This window comes from Sciurus vulgaris, assembly GCF_902686455.1.
Source record: "Sciurus vulgaris genome assembly, chromosome: 8".
Classification (NCBI taxonomy): Eukaryota; Metazoa; Chordata; class Mammalia; order Rodentia; family Sciuridae; genus Sciurus; species Sciurus vulgaris.
Genome location: NC_136468.1, coordinates 59,206,570 through 59,222,521, shown reverse-complemented (window position 1 = coordinate 59,222,521; position 15,952 = coordinate 59,206,570). Strand labels below are relative to the sequence as shown.

The 15,952-nt window shown below is 33.5% G+C and overlaps 1 protein-coding gene across 1 annotated transcript in view; it reads right to left on the bottom strand.

Moving 5' to 3' along the window:
• The window catches only part of SEMA3E (semaphorin 3E), a 282,400-nt gene that overhangs the window by 7,432 nt on the left and 259,016 nt on the right, over nt 1-15,952 (bottom strand). The window contains exons 15-16 of the mRNA XM_079150556.1: nt 13,379-13,446; nt 11,790-11,929 (exon numbers count right to left, since the gene is read on the bottom strand). Coding sequence (XP_079006682.1) covers nt 11,790-11,929; nt 13,379-13,446 — 208 coding nt within the window. The remainder of the gene's footprint in view (nt 1-11,789; nt 11,930-13,378; nt 13,447-15,952) is intronic.

Sequence of the window (15,952 nt, the reverse complement as noted above, 5' to 3'; positions counted from 1 at the left end):
ATCTCTCCACTTTAGTTAACTTGGGTACCTCCAACATCAACTCTTGATTACAGAATTGTTTTCATACAGCTTGTTTCTTCTATGTCTGCAGACCAGATTTCCTTGGTCAAGAAGATGGTACATAATATATCATTTCTATCAAATGTTCTTATACGCAATCTATATAAATACAGAATTTCTTACTGAAAGTGGTTTTAATATTCTTAACTATAAAGATTGATTCAGTATGTTCTGTAATGCTAAATAAAAAAAGTAATTGAACAAAGAACTTTGCACATCTGGTAGCTAGTCAGGATGAAGCAGCAATTTCCATGTGGATCTACCATATGGTTCCAAGCTTTCCATAGGAAAGGGACAGACACAGACCAGGAACTGGTTTAATTCAGAAGTTTTTGTTTAGTAATGAAATCAGTTTGGTCAAGAAATAAAGTCCAGAAATTTATAAGTTTATTTCTTGTTTGCTTATCTGACCTCTCTTCAATATACACAATGGTTGACTTGCAAAAAATGTATTTAATATGATGGCATAAAAATATTTCTTTTACTGAAAGAATTTTCTACTATGAATCTGATACATACTAGAGGTGTTACCTTGTAGACACAGGGAGAACAGTTTACTAGTTCATTTGGGGAAATCTATGTGGAAAATAAGTGTAGAACTGAAAACATTTTTGATTCAAGAGGATGCTGAAAAGTCAACATGAATAACTAAAAACCATAATGTGACAAAAATGTTACATTCAAAACATTTAAATACCATGCATGTATAGAGCATATAACTGTATATCTGAACCTGATTCTGGACCTGATTCTGGACCTGATTGTTTAAACCACATGGTGTAGCTTGTGGGCCACTGCACTTGGGTATCTGGTCTCCACCCCAAACTGAGATATTGTCTTAAGGAAATGTACTTATTGTGTTGCTTCCATTGGCAACTATTTTGTATATCTATACAAACATTAAAAACATCAAAGAGGAGATATAGGATATGTATATTAAAAATGAATTAATGTCTAGAAAATGTAAAAAAATCTGAGGTCAACATGCAGAGAATTAAATGAGGAAAGCATATAAATTGGAAATTGTTTACTAAGTTCTCAAATTCACATCAATTTTAGTAATGATCTTAGAAATACAAATTTTAAAAAAGACACCACCTTTTCCTAGAAGACAAACAAATATTAGAGAAGTAGATGATACCAAATATTGATCAAGATTTGGGGAAATAAGCACCCACAGGAATGACTTTGGAAATGCAGATGGTGCAAACCTCTGAACGCTAGTTGACAATACTTTAGGAAATAAACAATGTTGATTGCAGTCAGATCTACAGGGGGTTATTTGCAGAAATGATGACTAATCATGTGATAATAAAAGTTAGTGACAAGGGTGCTTCCCCTTAGGGGAATGACTCAATTAAGAGCAATGGGTGTGTGCTATGGGATGTTAACTGGCAGTCAGCAGTAATGAAATAAAGACCAACAGTAACAGGGATGAAATGTAAATCATAGTGTTGAGTTTTAAAAGTAAGAAGTAGAAAAGGATACATAAAATAATAGATTTAGTTTTACAGTTCATGCACACTCCCATGTTGTATACCTGTTCATTATTGCAAATAGAGATGGACTCACTCCAAGCATTACAGTGGACACAGGGGGAAGCAGGTAGGCAAGTAGAGGAAGGGATCAGGAAAATAAAGCCAAGCAAGACAGGAGGAGAATTTTGCAGACAGTTATGACACTGTGCCACAACTAAGCAGTATGATTAACTAAATTACACATCTGAAGTAAAAAACAAGAACCACAAATAAAAATTTAAATTTAAAAAATCTCTAGGTTTTGTAAAGATTAACCTGGTTTGGTAACAAAATTTTCTTAGATCTGTTCAAGCTCCAGTATGCTACCATCACAGGATTAAGGATTTTAGAAATTCTGATCAAAATACACTAGTTTAAAGGGAAAGTTTTATTTAAAAACTTAAAATGTTTTATTTAAAATTTGTATAGTAAGAATTCAGAATAAAGGGAAATTAAGATGAGAGAAGACGGAAGTAAAGAAAAAGTTCGAACACAAAAGTGCACACTAGAAAACACTGTATAACTACTGTAACTGAAATATAATTCAATGTTAAATTTCCTAGTGACTAAATAAACTGGGAAAGTATGATAAGTTTAAGATTAGAAATGTCTCTAAAATACACTTTTAAAATGACTCCTTATGACAAGTCTATCATTTTTGGTATTGAGATCTCAGAAAAAAATCTCTGTGTGTGTTCTCATGAAATGAAAGAGAGGTGGCCAAAGGAAGCAACACAGTAAGTATATTTTTCCTTAAGACAATATCTCAGTTTGGGGTGGAGACCAGATACCCAAGAGCAGTGGCCCACAAGCTACACCATGTGGTTTAAACAATCAGGTCCAGATATACAGTTATATGTTGCATGCATTTTTCATTTTCTAGACCATACAACCATAATTTACCCTGGAACAAGAGGAATTAGCAAGTGGACAGAATCAGTACTGGTTGTTTACTATATCTTTGTGTACAGCTCTGGGTATATCATTATTTTACCTCGTTAAATCAAATGCCCAAAATCAGAGCATTTTCAGTGGGAGAAAATGTAGCTCTCTATCTGCATCCATAAGTCCAGGAAGATATATTTCATTTAAAAAAAATACTTTGTGTTGTCTTGGAAAATTAGCAATTAAAACTCTATACCCACTTCTTAGAGCAACCATTTTCCATTATACTACAGGAGCTGTGTCTTTACCACTACAAAGGGGAAAAATGAAATTAATGGGTTAATCTACTAATTTATCCAGAATGGAAAAGAATATGTGGTGTGTATGATATTATAAAAATATTTTTGTCAAGGCTAAAATATGCAAATTTGGAATATTTAGTGATTGTAAAGAGATGCTAGCTTAGAAAAGATGGGCATTTCTTAATAGGCTGAAAACAGAAGCATTAAAGCTACTAAACAGATGTTTCAAATGAGGCAAGAGTTCGTGCACTTTCTGTTATGAAAATAAGAAAAACAAGGAAATAATATTCACGTGGAACAAGCCCCCATGCTTTCAGTGCATGTGTATACAGACAGAAATGTCAGTTTATGGCTCTTACTGGTCCCTCACACTCTTGATCACAGTAGACTGCAGTAAAGACAAGGAAAACAGAAGCCATCTAGCAAATAAAATGGAAGAATAAAAATGAGATTTTACGTAATAACTTTCCCAGCTTGGATGACATAACTTCAATATTAAAAGGTATAATTAGTGGACCACATTAGTTTTGTTTTGTTTTTAGAGAACTGTCTGCATAATGCGCTGGATTATAAAAAAAAAAAAAAAGAACCAAAACAACAATAACAACAACAACAACAAACTAGGTTTTAATTTTGTCTGTACAGACTTAGCACAGAAACAATGAATTCTAAGTTAGGTGGAAGGAGCTGCTGACTGATAGGTTAACTAGACCTATTAGATTTCTCGAAGTATTTAATTGACTTTGATGAATTTAGTACGTGGTCTATAAGCAGAGGTGAGAAGTGACATTTGATATAGAATAAAAAAAATGAATTGAGTTAATTGCTATTGAAATTTTGAAGTTTTGATGTCAATTTACACTTTCTCTTGGATTTTCCATAATAAACATGCACTTTGTGGCTTCTTTGAAATCTACATAATGCATTCAAAGGGTTATTTTAAAGTGATAATACTTTTAAAACACACAAACTCATGTTTTCCCTTAAATAAACAATTCACTAAGGAAATATCAAGCAGTATCAAGTAGAAAGCAATTCTTCCATGCTTACCAAAGGATCAATATGATAAATCAGGATGCTGATCTTATGGACCAGCAGCTTGCTTGGCTTTCTTACACCACCCTGGTATAGGCATAAAAATATTACAAATATTTGGTTTCCCTCAAATTTCCCCACAGCATATTTATGTAAGCTTGTTCAACTCACTCCTTGAACCCAAACTTGTTATAGTGTCATTAGGCTATATTATGATTTTGTCACTAAACAGCTAAATGCAAAAGTTCAGAAGAATGTACTTCACGAAATTCACATTATTTGGTCTAATTGAAAATTCACTACAATGAAATTTTAGCACTTAGCAAAAAATTTTAGCACTTAGTTTTTCATTAATAGATTTTTCTCCAAAAATGGAGGTGCTTTTCAATAATACTAATTACTAATTTTGCAATAATATTTAATTAGGCTACAATGTACATGAATTTTCATTGAGTCTTTAAATTAGGGCCCAAAGCCTTTCCTGTAATGAGCTATATAATGAATACTTTGGGGTTTGTGGGCCACATGGTCTCTGTTGTAACGATTTGACTGTATAATTATAAAAAGAAAATAGCCATAGATACTTGGTAAATAAATGGGCATGGCAGTTTTTGAATAAATTTTTTTTTACAAAAGAGGGAGAGAGTTAGATTTGAACCCTTTAATCCATTGTCAGAATGACAGAAAACTATGTGCAGGTTAAAAATAACATACTGCAAACTGAGAACATTCAAATTGTGTATATATTAAAGTGAGAAATTATTTACTAAACTTCCAAGTAGCTTGAAGAAAGTCAGGTTTTCCTTATGATAACTAAAAATTGGACACAATGAATTAACAAATATTTAAATCTCAGAAAAAAGATGCACATTAAATTTTCCCTCATTTAGTCAGTTTGAAAATGTAGTATTTGGGCACTTTAAAGAAAGAAATATTTCAATTGTTTAACTAAATGCCTCAACAAGAATAAATTTCTTTTGTTAAGGATACTTGGATTAAGTTTTCACAATTGTTTTAGAGGCTTATAAATTTAAGCTTATAAAATTGTAGGAAAAGAGAGTTAATAAACTATGATAAAGTGCCGATTTAGTTGTATTTATAACAGTTTCTTGTGTGAACACAAAAATAGTAACTTATGTGCTCTTCATGTAAATAAGATTTTGGGTTGGTATTTCAAACAAAATATTTGTAAAAATTTATGTGGCCACCAAATTGAATTAATGATTAAAAAGACTTTTGGAACAGCTAAACTTGGTTTCTAAGCATGAAATTACCTTATTTAATTCAATAAACTAATTTCTGTTCCCCAAATTCAGAGAATGAGGGGGTCTTGGTTGCTTTTAGAATCCATATCTTAACTTTGGTCTGTGATTGTATCCTCTCTCACATGCTTTTGATCTTGCTTCATCAAGTAGCTGCACATTTTCTTCTCTCTGGTTAATTCCCATCAACCCAGCCACGTCACTCTTCTAAAAGTAACCGAATAAACCTTTCTGTTCCTTTCATCTCCCTTTGTGGACCTATCCTTCTTGTCCTAACCTTTTGGTATGGTATATGACATGATGGTCTCATTCAGCACAGTCACATTTATCCCTTAATCTATTGCTACATGGCTTCTTGCCTAACCATTCCACTGAACTACACTCACTGGAGACTGGGGATTTATTTTCTGCACTTTTCAAAGGATACTGTTTATTACTTTATCCTATTCAATTCCTTGTCCCTAGATTCCATTATCTCATAATTCCCTGCCTTCATTGTTTCTAGGTACTTAAGCTATACTTCACTAAAGGTACTGCCAGTTACTTAACTTCATCTTATTAATGTATCTCATAATACTAACTTTCTTAGAGAAATGTTATGTTTTAAATAAGTTATTACATATAAAGTACTTAGAATAGCCCAGAACATGTACTAAACACTACATGAATGTTAGCTATAATTATTACTTGTTTTCTAGTTTTGTACCATCTTTCAGAGTATATCACCTAGCTTTTCCTTCAATATAGGAATTTCCCTTGCTTGCAGCATTAATTCAGTTTGGTTCTTAATTATCTGTTCTCCAAGGTTACACTATGCCAAAGGAGGCATCAGTTATTGTGGCCAAATTGAAACCAGCCTGTCTGGGCTCAAATGAAGGCTCACTTCATAAGCTATATGATTTTTATGCAAATAACTCAATCTCCTTGTGCTTCAGGTTTTTTTTTTTTTTAATCTATAAAGGGGACAAGGTATCTATATCAGGACTACTGCCAAGATTAAAAATATAAATATACATATAATGCTTAGGACAGTGAATGGCAAACAGTAAGTTACACTATTCTTTGCTACACTATTCTTTCTTTTATTATATCCTAAAACATAATTAGTACTGCTTTCCTGATACCTATCAAACATCTCTTGCCATCTCAAATCTTTCTACTAATAATGGATATAATCAGCAGGGGAGCTCTATGTGAATGCTGTATAGGAGTTCTCAATTGAATTGTGTGAAAAAATGAATTTACCATCTTTCTCCCAAACCTGCTTCCTAACCCCAGAATATCTGAATCATGTTACTGTACCATCAGACACACAGTCACCAAACAAGGAACATGGGAATAATTTTTTATTGCTTCTCTTTTTCCTCAAATATCAAATTCATTCAATGTTGTGTAAAAATTTAAATCTGTCTTCTTCCTTCCTTCTATCATGTTATCCCACCTTTTCCACCTCCTCTTCTTTTGGGGGGGTACAGGAAAATGAACTGAGGGGTGCTTTAACACAGAGTTACATCCTCAACCCTCTTGTAACTTTTTTTTTTGAGACAGGGTTTTATTAAACTACTACAGCTGGCCTCAAATTTGTAATCCTCCTGCCTCAGTCTCCCAAATCACTGGGATCATGGGCTTGTACCACCACACCCAGTTGGTAGTACTCTTTAGTTGGTGTTGACAAACATCTTTGTTTGATATATCTTTTCAAATAGTCTTTTTGACATCTTGCTTATCTCCCAAATGTACTATCTAGTTTCTAGAGTAATTTAAAGATTCATCTAAGGTGTTATCCTTGGTTTATATATAAACTGAAATGGATTCCTTGATCTGTTTACTCAGTTTTGTATCCATGTTTCCAGTCATGAACTCACACATAACAGTGTTTCTCATCTCCAACATATGTACTATTTACTCTGCTAGGTACCTTTTGCTTATCCTTTAAGATCTGGTGTAAATATCTTCAAACACAACTACTAGTTAAGATGGTTTTCTTTTCCTTTGGACTCAACAGAACTGAACACAATATAATTATCTGTTCACATTTCTGTCTTCACTACTAGACTGGGGGTTTCACAAGAGCTACTTTATGAATTATTAATCATCTACTAAGTTAGTTTTGAGTGAATATTTTTGGGTTCAAGACATCAATTACAGACATCTAAAGAGAAAGAAAAGAGCAGAAGGTTGAAAAAGTATTCCATCTGAGATGATAAATGCCTTCACAGTCTTCAGTAACACTGGAAAGCAGGTGGCAAAGCATTCAGCCACTTTGTGTGTGAGGTAATCATTTTGATATCACTGAGTATTGAAGGCATGTGGCATATCAGAGCCACTGTTGTGTCTTTGAACATGAAGATTCATACCTAATACCATATCCCTCAATGATTTCTTATTTCTACCCTCATCACTACTCTCACATATTATGTACTTACAGCAATAAAACAATATCCAAACTGATTGTCTTTTTGGTACAGAGGATTAAACCTAGGGGTTCTTTACCACTGAGCTACATGCCCAATTCTTTTCTTTTTTTATTTTGAGACAGGGTCTCACTAAGTTGTTGAAACTGGTCTTGCAAAGATGACAAGATTGGCCTCAAATTTGTAATCATCCTTCTTCAGCTTTTTGAGTTGTTGGGAATATAGGCATGTGCCACCATGCCAGAATATAAAATGATCTTTGTAAAACCAAATCATGACACAGCTTTGCTGAAATTTACCTAATGACTTCCTATTTAATTCAGAAGAAATACCAACATCCCCTTACAATGACCTACAATACCCTGTGTAAGCTCTACCTCACCTCTGTGACTCAGGGTCATTCATCTCCCTATTGCTCACTCTCCTTCAGTCACCCTGTCCCTCCACTGTTGTTTTATAACTATACCAGATGCACTCCTACCTCAGAAGCCTTTGGCAACTACTGCTTCCAACATCTAGAAAGTCATTCCATCCTGTCACATACCCTATTGTTTCTTTTCAACTTTCACTCTCTTGGTGACTTTCTTGAGAGATCTTCCATAACTACCTCTTTAAAATTGTGATGTCTCTCTGCAAATAACCCCTCTTGTATTTTTCCCTTTACCACTACCTGATGCATGAAATATTGTTACTTATTAAAGGTAGTATCATTCATTATCTCCAAAATATAATTTCTATGAAAGCAGGATATAGAGGCATTTGATGAATCCATTTTAATTGATGAACTAAACATGTTTGTGGTTAAAAATCCAAGAAAGTGAGCTAAAGTGCTCTGAGTTTTATATCTACAAAAGATCAAATGATACAGCACATCTATTGTGACATACATGCCTCCTTCTACCCAACAGGTACAGAGTAGGAGCTTGAAAGGCACTCTGAGAAAAGAGATCTACAGACATGTAACAGTGGTTCAAGGCATCATAGCTTAACGTGGGGGCTGCTCAATTATGCACGGGTTCTCAGACATCTAGACATGAGGAATAGTGCCCTTGTCACCAAAATCACAGCAGCAGGTTCCACTAAACTCCAATGAAGAAACACAGATATGATGATCAAGCTGGTACCAGGAGCATTTTTCAAAGTCAGACTCCAGAACTTCTGTTATGAACAGTTTTCCATTTGTTCCCTGCCCCAAAGCATCTGAAACTGCATTTGGAATTCTGGTTTTGGAAGGTTTTGTGGGTTAGTAGAATAAACATAGAGGCCTGGATCTGAATTTATTTTTACTAGCTGTGAGTAACTAGAAAAATTGTTAAACATTCTGCATCTCAGTTATTTCATTTGTCAACCAAAAAAAAACAGCAAAAAACAAAAAAACAAAAACAAAAAACAAAAAACAAAACAAAAAAAAAACAACTAGAATGAAATGGTACATTCTATAAAAGGCACATAGGTATGGTTCTTGATACTTAAGACAATGAATGAATGTAAATTATAAATTAGCCCAGTCTTGGATTCAGGAGTATTTGAGTTCAAACCTCAGGGGTATTACTGACTTTGTGTACAAGTTATAACTCTGAATTTTAGTTCTGCATGGGTAAGATGGGGATAATTATGTCTACTATTCAGTTGTGACAGAGAGGGACAAGGCAAGGGGCCTACCACAGTTTCTGTTGCAATAGGTTCATATTAAAGAATAGTCACATCTATTATAACTATTGTCTCTTTCCCTCAGGATATCATAATAACTGATATGATTTATAACCCCTCATATATTTATACTTATTTAATTTATAATTAATATACTCATAGCAACTAATTATAACATCATAATTAACCAGGTCATCCAGTCAAAGGAAGATGCATAGAAATATATCCATGCATAGTACATTGAAGATCAAAGTCCATAGAAAATCAGATTTTCAAAAATATTTATGGAATTAATAAAATACATAAAGATTGTGTTCCATATGTTGTATTTAGAGAAGCAGGAAGCTATAAAATGAATATTTGAGAGAAATGCTTCAGAGTTTGCTCTAATGCTTTAGAGTTTATAAACTAGATAACTAAGTTTTTAGATGCCTTCCAGCAATTCAGTTATATAGAGTTTCCAAAGATTAAGCAAAAATTTTATCCGCAAGAATAAGTTGTTTCTGGGTAATTTCAGAGAACCAAGTCTAATAGGCTTGGAGTAGAAGCTTGAGACAGGCAGGAACCCTACAATCAAACATTTCAACTCAGTAAGGGGAAAATGCAAATACTCTATGGTTTGCAAATTAATGACTTATGGTTTGTAGCATCATTATTTTGAGCCTTGGTGACCCTTTTCAGGAGTACTCTTAAACAGACTTCCCCATAGGAGGTAAGAATTGGGGTAGGTGAACTTAGCCTTCACAATGGTTTAGATTTCATAATTTGACTACCTTATATATGCCTCATAGTAAATGAGGCATAGAAATGAAAATAAATGCAAAATGGTCTTTAAATAAAACTTAGGACTCCCTTGAAAAATCATTCTGCTTTGAATATATGGCATATTCAACCTTTGATGAAGTCAGCAATTTGTGATATGTATTGTTTTAGTTTGTGAATAATTTAATACACATATTCCTATGTCTATAGAAACCTGGATAAACTGATTATTATATATCTTTATGCAGAGAGTTAATAGGAAAATTCAAATATCTGCTTGTATTTGTCAGTCAGGGAAACTTAAATGCAGTTGAAACAGGGACTAAGAATTATGGGGAAGGAGAACAGATTATATCAACAATATGAGAAAGAAGCTGATAATTGAACATTGATGGATGCAGCATGTCAAAATTATTTGGTAAAGATTTCCAAATGAGGTAGATTATGGTGAGCTCAAAATTAGAAACAGAACATACTGAATGAAGGAACCCACTGATGAAAGAATTACTTCTCTGTCTTCTGAATCCATTCAACTGGAGAAACTATGGAATATTCTCAGAGCCTCTCCTGCCAAGTGAGTTACACTGGAATTTTAAAAACCATTTTACCTCAGATTTGTGAAATGGAAAATACTTTAACACTAAATGAACAATTTAATTTAGCACAATAGGGTATAACATTTTTGAATATGTGTTTATTCTAATGATGTCATGAAAATGTAGGGGAATTTTCCTTTCCTGGTTGAATTTCTCTAGTGTCTCCAATAGGCCTTGTTAAAGGTGAGGTATCTTTCTCTCTAATGACTATCCCAGGGACCTAGGATTTGCAATTTAATCATCTCCCAAAATGTATTATGAGTGTACACCAAAAACACGTTGGATTTTTAGTTTCAGCAAAGACTATAAAAAAGTAATTTTTGACATTAGTAATTTTGGCTTCTAATGATAAGTATTTAATCACTCATGCTAAAATGAAGTAGAGATTTCATTGCTTCACTGTCTATCAGAGATACACACTTATTTGTTCTCCCTTCTGCCCTATAACATGTCTCTAGAATTCCTTTCCTTTATTCAGCTTGCAACTTTCTCTTTATAAGAGGACTTTTCTCCAATATTCATCATGATCTATGTTCTTTTCATATAAACAAATGTTCTTCTACTTGCTATTTTATAATTCTACTTTTGTGAAAACTGAGCTCAAAATCCAAATCAACCTTCCTTGTTGGCCTTGTGCCCTGCGTCTCTCCTTCTACACAGCCAGTTCCTTCCACACATTATTTTATTCAGTAACTGCTGGCAGACTAATCCATACATCTGCCTTATATGCCACCTGTCCTTCCTTCTCTAAAGCACCTAAATCTTTCTTCTCCCATCCTTTAGGTGATGTTGGAAATACTTTCTCCATCACTAAATCTACTTAAATGGATGAAAGAACTGATGCTTTGCCTTTCTTGCCAGTAGAACCTTTATATTAATGTCTCATACATGATTTAAAGTTTTATTATACAACCTGTTTAATGTTGACACTGTTGGTGTTTTAAACTTATTATTCATATGTCTTAGTGATGACCAAGTTTTCCATTTCTCTGGAATATTGCCTTGGCTGACAAAATTTAAGACTATAATTTTGCCACCAAGATTGCGAAGTTCTAAGTACTTCCTGAATAGAAATATCCAGGATATCCAATATCCAGGATTCAAAGTATTGATTTACAGACTCACGTAAAATAACAATCTATATGTATATTTATTTAACATTTTTGTATGTATATATAAATCACACACAATAAAGAAAACTACTCATGTAATACAACAGTTTCATTTTTAAGTACTTCAAATTATCTATTTACTGATCACACACTAACAGCATACACTGTGATATGAATGTGTAGCTATGAATTACCTCCTCTTTTCTTGTTTCACGTCCTTTCTGTACAAACCAGATGACTTTTGCTTGTAAAGATCGTGGGGTACATTCCAGCAAAGTACTGTTGTTCTCTATGCCGTAAGCCAGTCGCTCTTCGGTTTTATCCAAAGCATCTCCTACAATAGGAATGTGAATATCAGACCTAAGACTTGATTTTACTAGTAAATAATTTAAAAAAAAAAATTCTTTAATCAAATCTTTGCAACAACATGAATAACTAATTACCTACTGTACTTAGAGAAAGGAATTTTTTAGAGAGTGGCAAAATCTAGGCACTAAAAAGGCAATCAGACAAAAGACGACAACTGGGAATTAGGTTCCAAAAAGATGGGAAAATAAGGACAATGAGAAGGTGTATCAATGTTAAATTTATAGGAAATCAACAGCAGCATTCATTGATATGGCAGGGAAGAGAATGTGAGTACCACGTGTTCTCACAAGGCATAAGACCAAATTCGTGGCTACAAAAAAAAAAAAAAAAAAAAAAAAAAAAGCAGAAATCAGAAATCTCGTGTGATCTGGTACTACAAAATCACAAATGTAAGTGATATCCTGACAAGGGATCGCACACAGTGTTGGGCTTCTCTGTAAGAAGAGAGTACACAACTGCACTAAGGCCTTTATGTACTAGAACTTCTTGATTATATTCTATGTCTTAGACTGGAACAGTTGTCCCAAGATTTGAATTCAAACCTGCATGCAGGAAATTGTACTTACCTGCAGTGGAGAATAAAAGCAAATGGATTTTTTCTTTTTCACCAAGATTAATTCAATAGCTAGACACCAGCATTTTCCCCTATATCTGAGTCCTCTCACCTCCAAAATTGATCCCTAAATTTTCCTAAGATTAAAGCCATATCATCTTTTGCCAGTGTTCCTAGGATTTGAGTCTTACTGACTCTTGAGTCAACCTGGGTCTAAGTCCCGCTGGACATGATCTCTGAGTGTGGACAGAGCCACTACTGAGCTCCCAGTCACAATGCCCTTCCTCCTGTTACTTCCTGGTGAACTCAGCAACAGGAAATGCAGCCTGGTCATCATTCATCATAATGTGAAGAGCAGGAGAGTGTTTTTTGTCTTGTTTAACTTCCTTGCATTTGCCTAAAGCTGAAATTTCCTCTCATCTTAACCCACCAGACCACCACTCTTCATGGACCACCAACACTAGTTCTACGGTTATTCTACTCCAGGAAATTTTTCCACTTTATTGCAAACTTCATAGGCAAATTGACACAAGTTGTATCACATTTGATAAAATCAATTTTGCAAATCACTATTCTAGCAGCCACATAAAGTAGACTACATTCTTGTTCTAGGGCTCCCTTGGCTTTGAGTTCTACTATCAAGTAGTCATTCAGATGAAATTTATTTTCTAATTATGAAAAATATCATATATCAAGTCCAAAAAATTTTTACTTCATGGAAGAAAAAAAATCAGAAGCTTTCAAGAATATTTTTCTAGTACATACACATCACAAAGAAAGAGACGCAGTTTAAGAACTGTACAGTTATCATCAATACACACTCCAAGTTATTCATAACAATTGATTTTTTTTATGGATTACCAACAAACTGCTGTCCAAAGCATTGCTGAGCTGCATTTCCATGCCGTACATCTTGTCTGCGGAAGCGTCTGAAAGAAAGTAAATGCATTTTAGAAGATTTTCAGATTTCAATTTTCCAGATTTTAAAATATACCCAGTCACATTAAAGATTTAAGTAGTATTCTGCTATTGAAAACCTAATCAGTCATGCAAAACAAGTATAAAATCCAAGTTTCCTCTTTCACATTTTTTCCCTTAATATTTTTCAATGGTAACATTCACCTAACACTTTTTTAAATGCTTACATAAGATTGAATTCTGGTTCCCTAAATAATAATTTAATGTTTCTCTTTAAATTATGTTAAAATTTTAATTCAAAAAGCCTTTGGTTTGAAAGGAGTGTCTTGAGTGGCAAGGGATATGTGTAGATAGGACAATAGGATTTGAAGCAGAATATTTATTTGAGTTAAAAATGTCATAAAGCCCTTACATTTAATAAAGTTCATGTGAAAAATGACATTTGAATCACAGTATTTTATTCTAGTGCCAGTATGATGAATTGGCACAATTGTGGTTTCTAGCAAAATGAGATAAATTTATTATATACTCAGCTTACTCTTTATTCAGATACCTTAGAAAGTACATGCCTCTATTCAATATACTTGTGTGTTATACATGTTTAACTGGATATTCTGCATCTAGCAGAGTTAAAAACAATTGTTTATTTTTCCTTCAATATTCCTATTAAACTAGGATCAATTCTAATACATTTTCTTATTGTATAAATTGTTTAGATATATAAATAAAATGAGCACAACATTCTAAATTCATAGAAGATTTCTAGGCTATATATCAAGTTTAAATTTTTAAGCATCTGAATCATTAAACAATGGAAATTATCGTTGTTAGTAATGGAATTCTAAAATCAAGATCTATGGTATATTTAATTCAAATTAGAGATTAAAATAGAAGTATTAAATAAAGGTGGAAAATACTACTTGCTTCACATCATGGCACTTTTTCAGGCTTGAGGGGAAAACAGAAGGCAAAGCAGGAGTTTTCCCCCAGCGGGTAATGGTAAAGCTTTCAAAGTGACAATGAGATGCTTCGACCACATGCAGTGATTGAACCAGAGTCACATCCCAAGGCCAACACCAACATACCTTATTGTGTGTATCTCTTCCCTTGCCCTGCCCTTTATGTATCTCATTTGTAAAATGGAGTTGGTTAAATGACACCTATTGCTGTCTCAATTTTATTTTATTCCAAAGTTTTCAAACAGGTGCTTTGGATGGTAAATTAATGATAATGGATGCCATTTCAAGAGAAATGACTCACATAAGAGTTCTGACCTTTTTATCCACTTAACACACATCAAAAGCTAGGGTGAATGAACATTTCCAGTCAAGTTTCAGGATTAGGAACTATATACAAGAGCATATTTTGTTTTGTTTTAAATAAAGAGATTGCTGGTTAGAAAACCTTCCCTAAAGGCCTGGGATTTTACAGGTATCAAAAAGTGCCATGTTGAACATTCTATTGAGCTAGATTGGACAAAAGCTGAAGTAGAAAGTTTATGCTGTTATATTATTCATATTAGTATGTACCGCTATTATACAAAAGATAGCAGATCTAAACAAAAATTAAACTGTTGTTGCTAATTCTATATTTCACTGAGTATTACTTCAGTACTGGAAATCTAAAGCTTGATGAATAATAATAAATAATGGAGCAAGGGTAAAAAAAATGAAATGAAAAATAGTTCCCACTTTTTAGAGATGGTGTTTCATCCAGATTATTATTCGAGTGATGTGAGAATAAAGGGAAAGGTAATCATCATTCTTAAGCAATTTGAGTAGTAAGAGTGCAAAAAAATTGTTTAAAATCATAGGAAACGTGCATGTTTAAAAAAAAAAAAAAAAAGACATAGCCTCCAGCAAGGTTTTAGTTCATTTTATATTACTACAATACAATTGCCCTTTATTTTAGCATTTTAAAAAATGCATATATTCATATCAGGGGTTGGAAAAGAAGCAGAGTTGCTTTTCATTCTCAACGCTGCATATTTTTCTTATATCTCTAGCCTTACAGAAACTTTTAAAGAGAACACTGAAAATAGACAAGCTGTAAGAGCAAAGGCGAGATGGAGACAGAACTTTATAAATTATGGTGGGTTTTGGAAGATCATTCTAAACAAGTGGTTTGGATTGTGAATTAATGTTTTTCCCCCTGTTGACTCGTTTTCACTTTGTGAGCAGAAAAGTATTTATTTTAATGACCGGTTTTCAATTTCGGCTTCTATTCAGGTCTGAAGCAAAAACGATCTGCTATAAAAGCAAACTATTTTCCCATCATGTGCTGGAACTTATCCAAAAAATTCTCCTTCAGGGGTGAGTGATGGTTCAAAAGAACCCTAACCACTGATAGATCTCCATTATGTGTCTGAACTAACTCATTTGTGAGCATGCTTCTGTCTGCAGTCCATTACTTCTGTCTAATATTTGCCCATTCCTTTAACTTCTTCTAAGTTCCTTTATCCTTTTAAAAATATTACCAGCCTTGTGGCTGCACAGTCTTAAAAGATGAACCATATAC